This window comes from Pleurodeles waltl, chromosome 11 (genome assembly GCF_031143425.1).
Source record: "Pleurodeles waltl isolate 20211129_DDA chromosome 11, aPleWal1.hap1.20221129, whole genome shotgun sequence".
Taxonomy (NCBI): domain Eukaryota; kingdom Metazoa; phylum Chordata; class Amphibia; order Caudata; family Salamandridae; genus Pleurodeles; species Pleurodeles waltl.
The window spans coordinates 597192530-597208643 of record NC_090450.1 but is presented as its reverse complement, the minus strand read 5'-3'; the positions used below and the strand labels follow the sequence as shown (position 1 = coordinate 597208643).

Here is a 16114-nt window from a genome sequence, read left to right as displayed (position 1 = left end):
GTTTTAAACTGTGAATTCGACTTGGCAAGTGTACCCACTTGCCAGCCCTAAACCTTCCCTTTTCTTACATGTAAGGCACCCCTTAGGTAAGCCATAGGTAGCCCTAAGGGCAGGGTGCAGTGTATGGTTAAGGTAGGACATATAATAATGTGTTTTATATGCCCTGACAGTGAAATATTGCTAAATTAATTTTTCACTGTTGCAAGGCCTGTCCCTCTTATAGGTTAAGATGGGGGCTACCTTTAAATATGATTAAGGTGCAGATTCCCTTTGAAGGCAGATAGACATGTGGGGTTTGGGGTCTTTGAGCTCACAATTTAGAAATACATATTTTTGTGAAGTTGATTTTGAGATTGTGTGTTTGAAAATGCCACTTTTAGAAAGTGAGCATTTTCTTGCTTAAACCATTTCTGTGACTCTGCCTATATGTGGATTCCCTGTCTCTGTCAGTTTGACAGTTGGGCTGGTTGCATCTCTCACTAGACAGTGACACAAAGGGAGCTGGGGTGTAGCCTGCATATCCCGATGAGCCATTTGTTCTAGGAGGAAGGGGAGTAGTGGGCACACACACCTGAAAGGGCTGTGCCCTCCCACACACAATGCAGTCCCCAGCCCCCTGGTATGTGTCTGGGGCCTGGCCTGGGCAAGGCAGGATTTCACAATCAAGAGAGACTTTCCTTTGAAGTAAGCGTACTTCAAAGGGCAAAATGGGTATAAGAAGAGCACGCAAATCCACAGACTTTAGAACACTTCTGGAAACCAAGAGGAACCTCTGCCTGGAGAAGAGCTGAAGAGCTGCCCTGCCTGTGACTGTGCTTTGTGGAGTTATCCTTCAGTTGCTGCTTCTGCTTGTGCTAGAGGACAAAGACTGGACTTTGTGTTGCCTTCCTTCTTGTGAAGATCTCCAAGGGCTTGATTTAGAGCTTGCTTCCTGTTATTTGAAGTCTCAGGGACAGCAAAGACTTCTCTCTGCCAGTACCTAGAGTCTCTGGAGAGATTCCTACCCTGCCAAGTGGTGCCCATCCAGTTCCTGGGACCCCGAACGGAGAAGCTGCCAGCCCAAAAGTGAGAAATCCATGCACAGAATGCCATGCGGGGAAAAAATTGGTGCGACACCGATCTGCGGGTGAAAAAGCGACGCCCAGCCAGCTTTGCTGATGAAAATCGACGCTCACCTACAACGCAACCCAAAGATCAATGCCCGGGGCTGGATAAATGATGCACAGCATTGCTGACGGAGGCTGGTGAGACTGCAACCTGCGCTGCGTGGTTTTCGGATCATCGTGTTGCTGGATTTCTGACACAAACACCGCTGGGCATGTAAAAACAACACAAGGCCTGCCCGGACCCGAGAGTGCCGACCGGATCGACGCATCTCTCTCCTGCAGAGAGAAGAAACAATGCATGCCGACTAAAGGGGAAACAACTCGAGGTCTTGCTTGTTAGAGAAATCAAAGCATCACAAGCCCTTTTTGATGCACACTAACCCATGCAGGGTTATTTTTGATGCACCCAAGGTACATTTTCATGCTAACAGTGTTAGCGTTGTGTTTAAAATTACATGAAGATTCTTTTTGCATTTTTAGTGATAACTCGACTTGTGTATTGTGGATTTTTATCGTTTTGCTTTTGTTTTGTTTAGATAAATATTTTCTCTTTTTCTAAACCTGTGTTGTAGAATTTTGTAGTGTTTTCATTACGTTACTGTGGGTGTTGGGTCAAATACTTTATGCCTAGCACTCTGAAGTAAAGCTTACTGCTTGTGCCAAGCTACCAAGGGAGTAAGCAGGGGTTAGCTGAGGGTGATCTCTTTTACCCTGACTAGAGTGAGGGTCCTTGCTTGGACAGGGGTAACCTGACTGCCAACCAAAGACCCCATTTCTAACACCCCTGTATCTCACTGATATTCACTTCAGGCTGAATTGGACCCCCTGAAGGGTGGGGGATTTGCTGCACTGAAGAGGCTGCAGAGCCTGCACTGTTCCCCAATAAACCTTCAAGAAATCAGAAGGTTGGTTTTCAGTTGTTTTTTTTGCATCTGAAGAAGTGTACCCTGTAACAGAAAGCTTTTGTATTCATAACATTTATATATCACTTGCCTTTGATTAAAAAAATGCATTACTGTTAGTCGATCAAGTTTTACTGAGTCAAAAATAAGGCTGTATTTTATATAGCTATGCAGTCAAATAATTCTTTAGAACTATGTATTTAAAAATTATCAAAGTATGTACATACATAAGAGACTCACTTTTGGTATCTTATTACTGTTTGAACTCACCGTTCGTTAAGACAGCAATAGATAATTGGATTGTACATCGTAGAACTCATGGCCAGCCACATAATTGCCAAGTATATCTGCTGGATGGCTTTCATTTGGAACAACTCCTCGTCAATATACTGTAGCATAAAAAATATATGGTACGGTAGCCAGCAAACTGCAAATGTGCAGACGACAACAATCATCATCTTCACAACCTGCAAAAAGATGTAAATATATGATATGATAAATAATTAAATCAAAATCATACACTAGGATTATACTCAGTAGGCAACTTTTTCTGATCTTAGGCCAGAGTTAGGAAGGGTTTTGGCATTTGCAAAACCTCAGGATTGTTATATCAGAGGGTTTTAGAAAGGGACAACCACATTACTTAGGTACTAAACACATAGTGATTCATAAAACTTTTTCAAGGCGTTAAACATGTTTAGAAATGGATACTAAATAAGTATCTCCAAGTGGAGTGTTTGAGGCACCCCTTACAAATCCTGTTGCTAAACTTTGAAAAGTTACCAGCAACAGATTTGGAATGGTATCTCCCCAGCAAAGAGTAAACTTACACAATATGGCATAATGGTGTAACATCAGCCATTTTGAGGAGCAAGTGAGGTGAAAGGTTGGAAATTATACTACATTATGCTGGTGTAATGAAAATGTCACTCAACCCCAAAAATATTCTGTATGCCACTGACCTGCTATGTTGCATTGTAACAGCACAGTGCATCCCATCACAGTTGGTCAATTATCTGATTGGTCCTGCTTTCCTTTATAATACTATGCAGAAACAAATGCAAAAACAACTGCGAAAACAACAGATGATGTACACAATGCAGAGCAAATCAAACATGATGCTTGTTTCCAGTACAGGGAGGACCTTGCCTGGCAGTTCGGGCTGGACTGTTCCCATGGGGAACAGGGTCAAGACTGATTTGCATATGGATGGGTCTAACCTGGGGTGGCATGGTGAGCAAAATAATTGATGGATTCAACCCAGATCTGTGACTGGGGGTGAATATTTGTTTGGTTTCACATTCCGTCCATCATTTGTGCTTGGTTGCTTTTGTCACCATAAGTGTGCTGGGTATGACCAGAGGTGGGTCATGGGTTCACTATGCCACTGGATTCAAGCTAGCTTGGCTGATGAAGGGTGATACTCTGAAACCTGTCTCAGGATGCTTGTTTCTGGTCCAAAGAAGATGTGGCCTGGTAGATCGGGATGGACTGTTCCCATGGGGAACAGGGTCAAGGCTGATTTGCATATGGTTGGATCTAAACTGGGTTGGCATGTAAGCAAAAGAATTGATGGATTAAACCAGATCTGTGAATGTGTGATTGGTTCCACATTCCGTACATCATTTGTGTTTGTTTGTTTTTGTTCCTTTATTATACTAAACAATAAGTTACATATTTAGTACACTTTTTTAGTGCTGCTTTTGTGCTGCTTTTTGACGCAAAAGCGGCTCAAACTAACAAAATACAATTGTATTTTGTAAGTTTGCGCCGCTTTTGCGTCCAAATATGACGCAAATGCAGCACTAAAAAGTATAACTATGGGCCTCAATTTCTGTGGGCTTGTTAACGCTCCTGTTTGTATTGGTATCTTTCTTTATGAATCAATTCTCCTTGTTTCGAGAGCCTATTATTGAATCATTACAGATACTACCGGCAAACATGTAGCGTCAGTGTTATCTCAAGGGAATATTCCCTCATTTGCATGGAGGTGTGGTCACATGCAAATGAGGGAATATATTGACCTCTGCCTCTATGCAAGTCAAAGAAGCTGTCAGGAGGTACACTGAAACTGCAACACGCAAAGGTGGTAATCTGTCAGTGCATCACCAGAGAGCAACCCTCTTGAGGGATGAGAGGGAAATCCCATGAAATCCCCCCAGACATCCCCTTGCAGGTGGGTGCTGTCACTCACTCCACCCACCTGCAAGGGGATCTCTAATCTTCCTTGAAAGTGCAGTTGAGTTGCCACCGGCACTGTGAAACACGGAGTGGTTTGAAGCAGCTGGTCGGTATTTCATTTGAATGCTCTGCTCCCAGGGCAACAAGTTTGCAGTTGACCTGAAGGCAGTGCATTCAACATAATAGGGTGCACTTTCCGTGTTTGGAAACTGTGCACCTGTTTGGACGTGTATTGAGGTGCAAACAGGGAATGTGTCCATTACCTATAATATTTAGGCCTGGGTGGAGTGAGTGGAGTCCAGCTTCGTGGAATTCCACAGAGTTGAAAAAAGCTTGATGGAAATCCACGAAGCCAGTGTTCTGTGCCTCGTGGAGTCCTCTTGAATGTGCCCATCTTGAAAGTGCTAAGCAGGGACGGGCCTTGTCAGCCAAGCCTGAGCCTGCTTAGCGCTTCCAAGAATGGGCGCATTCAGAAGTGCCTTAATGCAGTGAAAGCTGCAATTTCAGGCCAGTGCACAAGAGGCCTGAAATGGCAGCTTTATTCCGCTGCCTATGGGCCTGGCCTGAATTCAGGCCAGGTCTCTAGGCAGTAAAAGCTGTCAGGCCTCTTGTGCACTGGCCTGCCCCATGTGCAATGCACACAGGACAGGCCGATGCACATGAGGCCTGAAATGGCAGCTTTTACTGCCTATGGGCCTGGCCTGAATTCAGAGCAGGGCTGTAGGCAGCGAAGGCTGCTGTTTTAGGCCTTGCTTGTGCACCAGTGAGCATGAACAATGACAACCAAAGAGACGAGGACTTACCTGGGTCTTCCTGGGGGTCCTCCTCTCCTCGTCATCCAACGGCGAGTCCTCCTCCTCAGTGGGTACCCCCCTCCTCTGCTCCGGTGCACCCTCCATCTCAATTATGGGCTGCATAGACTGCCTGCACTTGTGCTGTGCAGCTCATACCAGGCTGCAGCACACACCGGCTGAGTTCTGCTCCGCTGGCAGAGCTAGCAGAGTTTTTGGACTAACTGCGCACTTCAAGCAGAGCGCGGCATTCTAAAAACTCAGATAGCTCCGCCAGCAGAACGGAGCTCCCCACACATGCTTGATAATAAGGCAGTGCATAAATTGTAAATGAAAGTTATAACTTAAGAATTACATTTTTATGTTTTTGTAATTTACACATGGTTTGTATAGAGAAAATACATTTTCCTAACTATAATTAAGCTCTAACCTTTGTTTTTTTCATTGAATTTCATTTTTTTAACTTTTAATAAAAATATGCTACAAATCGTAGAGTTCAGTGTCTTAAGTGGACAGTTGTTATGCAAAGTGCTGTACGGTACAGTGGAAGAGAGAGTTGTAAAATAGATTGTCATAGAGTGGAGTACTGTAGATTGGAATACAGTGGAGTAGCGTAGAATGTAGCGGTGTATCGTACAGTGTAGCAGTGTTATATAGTGTAGTGGCCTGGTGTCTCATATAGTGGAGTCAGTTATCGTAGACAGGAGCAGAGTTGTACAGTGAAATGGCATATTGAACAGTAGAGGAGGGTGCTGTAGGCTGTCATAGAGTGACGTAGAGTGTTTTAGAGTGGAATAGGGTGATGTAGAGTGTCATAAAGTGGAGTAAAGGCAAGTGGAGTGTCGCAGAGTACAGTGGAGGAGAGTGTCATACAGTGGAGTACAGTGGATGGGCATAGCGTGGAGTAGAGTATGAGTGTGTAGTGCAGTGCTGTATGGTGGAGTAGCATCCAGTAGAGGAGAGAATTGGACAGTGGAGTGGTGTAGAATGGAGTATAGTACAGTGCCCTAGAGTGGGATAAAGTGTAGTAGAGAAGAGTAGAATGAAGTACCCTGTAGTGGGGTAGTGCAGAGTGGAGTAAAATGTCATGAAGCGGAGAGTGTGTTGTAGACTATAGTGGAGTGGAGTGCAGTAGAGTAGAGTGGCGAATCATACAGTCAAGGAAAGTATAATAACTTGGAGTACCTTGTTGTACAGCAGAGCGGTGTTGTACAGTATTGGGAAGTGATATAGACTACAGTAGACTAGGGTGGCATACAGCCTAGTGGAGTGGTATACAGTAGAGTGTTGGAGAGTGTGGTAGAATGGATTGGCATACACAGTTATAGAGTACAATAGTACTGAGTGGCATAGAGTGGAGTAACATTCAGTCGAGTAGTGGTGTAGGATAGAGTACTGTGTCAGAGTAGAGTGTAGTAAAGTGGAGTCAGTCATCTTCCCTTAAACTTTTTCCATACCTGCTTTATGTAATTGTTGATTCTTTTATGTGGTTATACGACTCTGAGCACTTTACCACTGCTGACCAGTGCTAAAGTGCATGTGCTTCTTCCCTAAATATGGTAACATGGTATATACTAATTGGCATATTTAATTTACTTGTATGTCCTTTGAAAAGTGGTATACAACATACCCAGGGCATGTAAATTAAGTGCTAGCAGTGGGCCTGCAGCACTGGGTGTGCCACCCACACAAATAGCCCTTTAAACATGACTTAGGCCTGCCACTGCAGGGCATGTGTGTGCAGTTTTACTGCCACTTTGACTTTAAAACCCTTTGACAAGCCTTAAACTCCCCTTTTATAACACAAAACGCCCCTAAGATAGGCCCTAGGTAGCCCAAAGGGAAGGGTTCTGTGTAAAAATAAAAGGTAGAGCATGTACTTTTAAGCTTTGCATGTCCTACTAGTGAAAAACATCCACATTTTCTCATTACTGTAAGACCTACTCCTTTCATAAGTTAACATAGGAAGTTCCTTATTACAATTTTAAGCTGTAATTCCTGATTGAAAAGGAGTAGATTTGTCCTGCTTCATATCATTGGAATGGTAATGATATGTCCTCTTTACAGGAAAGGTCTAATTTTAGAAAGTGAACATTTCTTTGCTCCTTCAGCTCTGTGTGCCTGCAGCCTGTCTCCATTACATGTCTGGGGTAGATGACAGGTACACTTTGTGCATTCATTCTAGACAGCCACAAACACAGGAAGGCTAGGTGTGTCGGAGAACTCATCTGCATTCTGATGGCTCTTGCTAGGCAGGAAGGGAGGGAGAGGCTGACACTTATACATGAATAGGCAGTGCCTGTCCCCACACAAAGGGCTGATTACCCCTTACTGATTTGGAGCTAGGGCTGGAAAAAAGGTCTTGGGAGATATTGGTTCCTGTGCACTTCAAAGACCCTTCTTTGTAGTCGCCCCCACTTCAAAGGCACACCTGGGTATAAGTACTGGGTATCTAACCCCACCAAATCAGACACTTCTGGACTACAACTGGCCTCAGTCAGAAGAACTGCTATGCTGGCATTAAGAACTGTTACTCTGCTGGGATGCTGACCATGAAGGACTGTTTTTCTGCTGTACTGCCCTGCTGTCTGTGTCTCTCTGACCGTGATGAGCTGGACTATGCCTTGCACTCCAAGTGATCTCCAAAGGCGTGTTAGCATGCCTCTTGTTACTTGAACCTCAGAGATATCAAAGTCTCAACCGCTGTTACTGTGCCTGGTTCACTGGTAGAGGTAAAAGACACTTGCTTCAGAGGGAATTGTTGCATCTCCTACTGCAAGAGATAGAACCAATGCATCACTGCTGTTGTGGGATTATGACCGGCCCATTGCATTCAGAACCAGCGCTGCGCCATTTCATTGTTGCTGCATCTGAACTACATTGTCGTCACTCCTGAAGGAAGATCGATGCATCCCTTCACTGGGTTGAGAAACCCTGTGCATCAGCTTCATAACAACCCATCTCAGCACCAGCGCTTTGCCTTCAGAACTGACACATCGCCAGCACTACGTGAGAAAAATCGATGCATCTTCTGACTGCATCCAAGAATAAGGTACTTTGCTCAGCAGGCCCTGATGGGACCTGTAGCTGGCCTGCATACCATCACAGGTGGATTGAACTCTTGATTTTGCCCTGGTCCAGAGCAACCATGTAACCCCATTGGTGCTTGCTACTTCTAAATGCTAGGACTCTTTTTATTCTCTGTAAATTCATATCTCGACTTCTACTAATTGGATTTATGTCATTTTAGTCTTTATTTATGTATAAAATGATTGTCTATTTTCCAACCTCATGTGGAGTATTTTTGGGTTGTTTTCATTGTGTTACTTTGTGTTGCACAAATACTTTACACATTGCCTCTTCAGATGAGCCTGACTACTGTGTGCCAAGCTACCAGAGGGTGATCACACGTTATCTGTTAGTGTTTATCTAGCTTACCCTGACTAGGAGTGTAGTTCTTGCTTGTACAGGGTGCATACTTCAACAATCAAAAACTCAATTTCTAGATTATCATAGAGTAGAGAGGAGGAGAGCATTGTACAGGGGCATACAGTGTAGTGCAGTCTTGTACAGAGGAGTGAAAGGGTATAGACAGAAATAAAGTATTGGAGTGTTGCATACAGTGTAGTAGAGTGTTGAAGAGTAGAGTTGCATAGAATAAAGCAGTGTGTGAAACAGTGGAGCAGCATGGAGAGGACTGATGTATAGTAGTGTAGAGTGAGGTAAAGTCTCATACAGTGGAGTAGAGTTGAGTGTTGTAATGTAGTGTGGAGTAAAGTACAACAGAGTGTATTGGTGTATCGTAGAGAAGAGTGGCATGGAGTGGAGTGTACTGGCATAGTGTAGGGGTCTCGTACTGTAGAGTGGAGCACTGTGTCATATAGAAAAGTATTGTATAGTAGAATAGAGTGTTGTACATTGGAGTGTACTGGCAAAGAATGGAGCATCCAGCTGAACAGTGGAGTGTATAGGGATAAAGTGGAGTAAGATTCCATTAAGTTTGATAGACTTTTATTGAGTGGAGTTATATAGAGTGGAGGAGAGTGTCATGCAATGGAGCAGCATAGAGTAGAGTGGTATAAACTGTACTGGCATAAAGTGGATCATTGTGGAATAGAATACAGTGAAATAGATTGCAGTGGAATACTGTACAATTGACTGTAGAAGAGTGGAGTGCCATGGAGTGGAAAAGCATAGTGTGGAGTGGCGTACAGTAGAATGGCATAAAGTGGAGTAGGGTACAGTGGATTAGCATGGAGCGGGTGGCATACATTGAAGTGGCCTCTCATACAGTAGATTGGATTGCTGTGTCATACAGTATTGGAAACTGTTGTAGAGTGTTGTACAATAGAGTATATGGCATTGAGTTGAGTGCTATTTTGGACAGTGGAGTGCCCGTGGATATAGTAGAGTCTAGTAGAGCAGCATAGAGTGCATAAGAGTTTTGTAGGGTGGAGCTATATAGAGTGAAGGATAATACACTGGAGTGATGCAGAGTAGAGAAGTATACAGTCAAGTGGCATAATGTGGAATGGGATAGAGTGGAGGAAAATAGACTGGAGTGGCATACAGTGGAGTACCCTAGAGTATAATAGCATAAAGTGTAGTAGCATACAGTGGAGTGGTGTACAGTGAAGTCGTGTAGACTGGAGTGGTGTATTGTGAGGTGAGGTTAAGCGTAGTAGCATACAGTGGAGTGGCGTAGAGTGGAATACTATACAGTAAAGGGCAAATATTGAAGTTGTGTTCAGTGCAATAACCTAAAGTGGAGTGCCATACAGTGGAATATTATAGAGTGGAGGGCAGATGAGTTGAGTATAGTAGAATAGTGTAGAGTGGAATAGCGTAAAGTAGAGGAGTGTAGAGTGGAGTGGCATAAAGTGGAGTTGTGTAAACTAGAGTGGTGTACAGCAGAGTAGGGTAAAGTGGAATGGCATAGAGTGAAGTAGAATCCAATGGACTAGCATTGAATGGAGTGGAGTGGTGTACACTGGAGTGGCATACAGTGGATTAGTGTATAGTGGAGTGGCAGACAGTGCAGTGGCATACATTAAAGTAGTATAGGCTGCAGTGATGTACACTGGAATGGGGTACACTGTAATAAGATACAGTGGAGTGAAGTACAGTGGAGTGAAGTACAGTGGAGTAGTGTCCCATGGACTAGCATAGGATGGAGTAGGGTAGAGTGGAGTGGCATACACTGGAGTACCGTAGAGTGGAGTAGCATACAGTGTAAGGGCATACAGTAGAACAACATAGAGTAGAGTGGCATACAGTGGAATGGCATAGAGTGGAGTAGGATATACTGGAGTAGCATATAGCGGAGTGGCATACAGTGGAGTGATGTACATTGCGGAAGCATAGAATGGTGTTGCATACAGCTTAGTAGCTTAGAGTGAACTGGCGTAGAGTGAAGTTGTGTGGAGTGGTGTCTCGTACAGTGGAGATATGTAGAGTGATGTGTAGTGGCACAAAGTGAAAAAGCGTATAGTGGAGTGGCTACAGTGGCATGGCATACAGATGTATGTGAAATGTATGTGAAATTTAGCAGAAATGTAGATTATGGTGTGCAGAGTAATCCAAAACAGCAAATTGCCTTGAATTTCTCCAGATTTGCCAATTAAAGCATGCATGGGAAGCCTTGCGTTCCTTTGTAAAACTGACTTAAGTTTTGCTTTGCCCATGCAACACCATAAGTGATGTAAGGGTAATGCAATCCAGTAATACAGCTAGGGATTAGTTATATCTTGGGCCATAGTATACCGTGATAATTTTGCATTATGCCATGGTACATGGAGATGACAAGCCAGTATATATTTGTGCAATGGCTGTTTTTAGAGAATGAAAAGGCAGCCACATTGTTTTTAGTATGCTTTGGCTGTGTTCATTGTTAGAGACTTTGATATAGGAGAGTGATAGGTCCCTACCTATTACCACTTCATTAAAGTGGTAACAGATACGGGAATATTTTTATATATTTTTAAATAAGTTTACAGCCATGTACCTCTGTAGTTTTACAAAAATTTGTGAAATTCTGTGAAAGTACTGCAGTGACAGATATCACTAAGTTTAAATGATTTATAACTTAAAAAATACTCACCCTAAATAACTGCATTACCCAAAAAGCACAATCTTTGCACCATGATGTATAATTCTGTCAAATTTCATGTAAATTCATGCAATGGTTTTCACGCTATGTCAAATACAAGAGTCTATGGAAAATGCATTAGTAGATTAACCCCAAATACTTACATCATCTCAACAGTCAAGAAAATGTTATACGTCTGGAAAGTTTGTGGTGATTTGTCTAACAGGTGGAAAGTCAAAAGGGAGGTAATAACTGAGGAAATCCTGGTCCGATTAACAAAGGTAAACTTAAACCAAAAGTCTAAGTTTAGAATTCTTGTCTAAGTTTAGACCAAGGGCCTGATTATGACCTTGGCGGATGGGATACTCCATCCCAAACATGGCAGATATCCCATCTCACATATTACAAGTTCCGTTATATCCTACATTATATCTGTCAGGTTTGTGAGTATCCCATCCACCAAGGTTATAATAAGGCCCCAAATGTCTAAACGTAGACCAAAAGTCTAACTTTACTAGAAGTAAGGTTAGACTTTTGGTCTTAGTTTAGAATTTTCATCTAAACTTAGAGTTTTGGTCTAAGTTTACCTTTGTGAATTAGACCCCCTTTCCTTGGGAATACTACCTATAACTACAGAGTGACAATCAGATTTAATGTAATTTCTTTCTTTTTATCAATTCTATTTGATATGTATTTGTTTATTGGTTTATATACTCATGTGACCATAAATGTGTCTCTTGTTGTTAATGTAGTAATTCTGAAACTTTAATATGCAGTCTAGTTTTTTTGGGCATACCTGCTACTTTTAGTAAGATTGTGCTACATATCATGAGGAAAGTAAATGAAAGATAATCATTGTTATTGTTATAAAAACTGAAACTATAATTTTTTTCCTAGGTGCTGATCATCATGCCCTCCAAATATTAGTCTGTGTAGCTCTCTCCTAGAGCAATTGTTCATTTTGTTGCAAAGAAATGCATAAGAAAGACATTTTATTTTCCTTGTTGGGCCAGTTTTATTTTTTGAGCCAGCGTGCATGCAAAGAAAACATATGTAGATTAAGATGTATTCTATTTGTTATGTATTTGTTTATAGATTTCTTTTAGCATATGACCATGAATTGGTCTTTTAGTTTTTCAATCTGAAATTTCAGGCATGTTTTGGGACCCCCCTTTTTTATTGCAACCCCTTGACCAAACTCTGTGAAACTTTCAGTTCTCTGATATTGGTCTTAGTAACCTTGGTTTGGTTTCCCCTGACATTTTGCCTTCAGACCTCCTGTTTGGCTGACCTAAGTTTTTCACGCTTTAGGATTCTAGGCTTTACACCACTGCTAACTAGTGCTAAAGTGCATGTGCTCTCTGCTTAAAATATGATAAAATTGGCTTATCCACAATTGTCATACTTAATTTACTTATAAGTCCCTAGTACACACGCCTACAGGTCTACATGGCTACCCTAGTAAGTCCGACGTCTACATGGCTCCGCTCACAAAAATCACCCGATCTCAGAACCTCAACATTGTCTCATACGCCGATGACACCCAGCTGAACCTCCCCCTTACCAAGGACCCTGCCATTGCCAAAACCAATCGCCACCAAGTAATGAAGGCCATCGCTGAATGAAGAACAGCTGCCTGAAACTGAATTCTGACAAAACTGAGGTCCTCATTCTCAGCTCCATCCCCTCCACATGGGACAACTCCTGTTGGCCTGCCACACTGGGAACTGCACCGACATCCACCGACCACGCACGCAACTTCGGATTCATCCTGGACTCATCACTATCAATGACCCAGCAAGTCATGCAATCTCTTCCTCCTGCTTTAACACCCTCCGCATTCTTCAGAAGATCTACAATGGATTCCCACTGAAATCAGAAGGATGGTTACCCAAGCCCTCGTAAGCAGCAAACTGGACTACCGCAATGCCCTCTATGCAGGAACCACGGCAAAGCTCCAGAAAAGACTGCAACACATACAGAACGTCTCTGCACGCCTCATCCTGGACATCCCAAGCCACTGTCACATCACAGCCCACATGAGAGACCTACACTTGCTCTCAGTCAACAAGAGAATCAATTTCAAACTCCTCACCTACGCTCACAAGGCACTGCACAACACTGGGCCAGAATACCTCAACAGAGGGCTCTCTTTCTTCACCCTGACCTGGCAGCTTTGCTCTGCCGATCTTGCCCTTGCCACCATCCCACGTATCCACAAAGCGACCGCCGGTGGTAGATCGTTCTCCCACCTCACCGCCAAGACGTGGAACACTCTTCCCACCCACCTGTGACAGACACAGGACCTACTTACCTTCAGGAGACATCTCAAGACATGGTTGTTCGAGCAGTAGCAGCCCCCATCCCCTCAGTACCTTGAGATCCTCACAGGCGAGTAGTGTGCTTTACAAGTACTCTGAATGATTGATAGTAAAGCGCACTACATGTGCCCAGAGCCTGTTAATAAAATGCTACTAGTGGGCCTGCAGCACTGATTTTGCCACCCACTTATGTAGCCTTTTAAACATGTTTCGGGCCTGCTATTGTTGAGATTGGTGTGCAGCCTAAACTGCCATGTCGACCTGGCAAGTTAACCGTATTGCCTGGTCCAAACCATCCTTTTAATACATATAAGTCACCCCTAAGGTAGGCTATGGGCAGATGTACCTTTATGTTTTATATGTCCTAGTAGGGAAAAACTCTTAAATCCATTTTTCACTGCTGCAAGGCCTATGTCTTCTATAGGATCACATGGTGTTTATCGTATTACTTTTTATTAGTGCAATTTCAAATTGGGAAGAGATGGGACCCTCAAGTTTGGTGTCTCTAGAATCACAATTAAAATCACAGTTTATGATGAAGTTGGATTTTAAATTATAATTCTGAAAACCCCATTTTTAGAAAGTTGGCATATTACTTTAGCCATTTGACACCTTCTGCCTGTCTCTGAATAGAATTTTTGGGCGGTGACAGCTGGACTTTGTGCATTTCCTCTAGGCAGTCACACATACTGAGAAGTTAGGTGTGCCTGATCAGCTATTCTAGGCAGGATAGGGAAGAGGAGCTGACACTTACATCTGAATAGACAGCATGCTATCCCCACACAAAGGGCTGCATATGCCTACAGAGAGTCTGGAACTAGGACAAGAAAGGCAGGAGCCCTGTGCACTTCAAATCGTCTCTCAGAAGTCTCCCTCACTTCAAAGGCACAACACGGTATAGGTATTGGACCTTAGAAACCACCAACTCAGTACACTTCTGGACCTAAAGATTCTCTGCCAGGAAGAAGGACTGCTTTGTTGAATCGACTGCCACTCTACTGGGCTGCTACCCTGCTGGACTCCTGCTCTGATGACCTGGTGTCCTCCTTGCCTAGGAGTGAGAAGGACTGGACCTGTATCTTTCCTACCAAGAACCAAAGTGACTCCAAGAGCTTGTTGCTTTGCCTCCTGTTTTCTGGAGTGTCAGGGATACAAAATACCTCCAACTCACCTGCAACAGCACCTGGACTCTGCCTACTGTGAGTATTGACCTGCCAATTGTGGCCAATCCAGTCTTGGGCCCTTGGATGTGGGTATAAAGTACTTCTCCAGTTGAAACCATTGCACAGATGCATTTGCACCGCTGCCTCGGCACATCTCCATCGGCGTTGAAGCATCACTAGGGTTGATATTCGCGATTAATTATGAATAAGCAAAAAATAATTGGTAAAAATTCACAGACTCATTCATACACTAATTCATTCAAGCATACATGTACTCAAAGATGCATGTACCCACACAGACACCCACTCAGACACTCATGCACCCACTCAGACCCACTCATAGACTCCCAGACTCCCACACCCACTTTCAGACTCCCTCAGACACTCATGCACCCACTCACAAATCCACTCAGACCCTCATTCATCCACTCTCAGACCCACTCAGACATTCATGCACCCACTCACAGATCCACTAAAAGACTCGTGCATCAACTCACAGACACACTCAGAGACTCCTGCTCTCACTTACAGTCCCAGTTAGACACTTATGTACCCACTCACAGACCCACTCAGACATTCATGCACCCAACCACACATTCATGCACCGAATCATTGACCTAGCAGAAGGCAGCCCTAGGCTGGGTGGTGGTCTCCAGGGCACATGCTGCCCCAGGAAGTACGTAGTACTTGGGACCCAGGCTGCTCTGCATGGCCCCTTACACTAATATTTTAATATAGCCCCAGGGAGATGGTGGTCCCCAAGGCTGGGGGGGGTCTGTGTGGGCCCCCATAGTATTTTTTAGGTAAAGGCCTTGGAATTGGTGGTCCCCGCAACCGGGGGTTTCCCACACCCTGCACTTAATATTTATATTAGCCCCAGGTAGGAGGTGGTCCCCGGGGCATAAATAAGCCCTTGGAGGGAGGCCCTGTGCTACCCCCTCCATTTGTTTTTTACATCCCTGCAAGCTCCCTAGACCTGGCCCACCCAGAAGCTTGATTAAAAACAAGTGCAGGAGCCCACAATTTGCTGCAAATGTTTTTAAAAAAATGCTTTTTGGCTCTCGTGGGGTCCCTCTTGGACCCCTAGACCATGGCTAGAGGGTCAAGGTATTGGTACCCTGCCCCCACGTCCTGAAGTGTTGGCAGTCAATAAGAGCTTTTCATTTGCCTTCATGAGCTCTTTATTCTTCTTCAGCGATAACATAAGAACCACTTCCCTAGATTAAAAAAAAAGCTTTCCTTAAATTTCTCATCAACTAATGAATGGATTTACACCAAAAAGCACAGTCTGCTCCTCTGACAAATTTGGTGTATTTCCGTCCAGCGGTTTCAGCTGTAGTCAATTTTAAAACTCCTATGGGAACTGACATGAGCAATGCACTTTTTTGACCCCCCCTCTTTTCCTCAGCCCCCCTTGATGGATCACTCCGAAACATTCAGTTCGCAATAAGAATTATTGGCATGCATCTGTTAGAAAATTGTGCAAAGATCTGTCAAATGGCAGTAAAGATACAGGCAAATCAAAAAAGCTTTGCCTGTGGAAACATGATCCTAACCATACA

At 43.6% G+C, this 16114-nt stretch overlaps 1 protein-coding gene across 2 annotated transcripts in view; it reads right to left on the bottom strand.

The window, feature by feature from the left end:
• TACR1 (tachykinin receptor 1) overlaps positions 1-16114 on the bottom strand; it is a 1875561-nt gene that overhangs the window by 58950 nt on the left and 1800497 nt on the right. For both annotated transcript variants that reach the window (XM_069214112.1, XM_069214113.1), the window contains exon 4: positions 2279-2475. In XM_069214112.1, coding sequence (XP_069070213.1) covers positions 2279-2475 — 197 coding nt within the window. The remainder of the gene's footprint in view (positions 1-2278; positions 2476-16114) is intronic.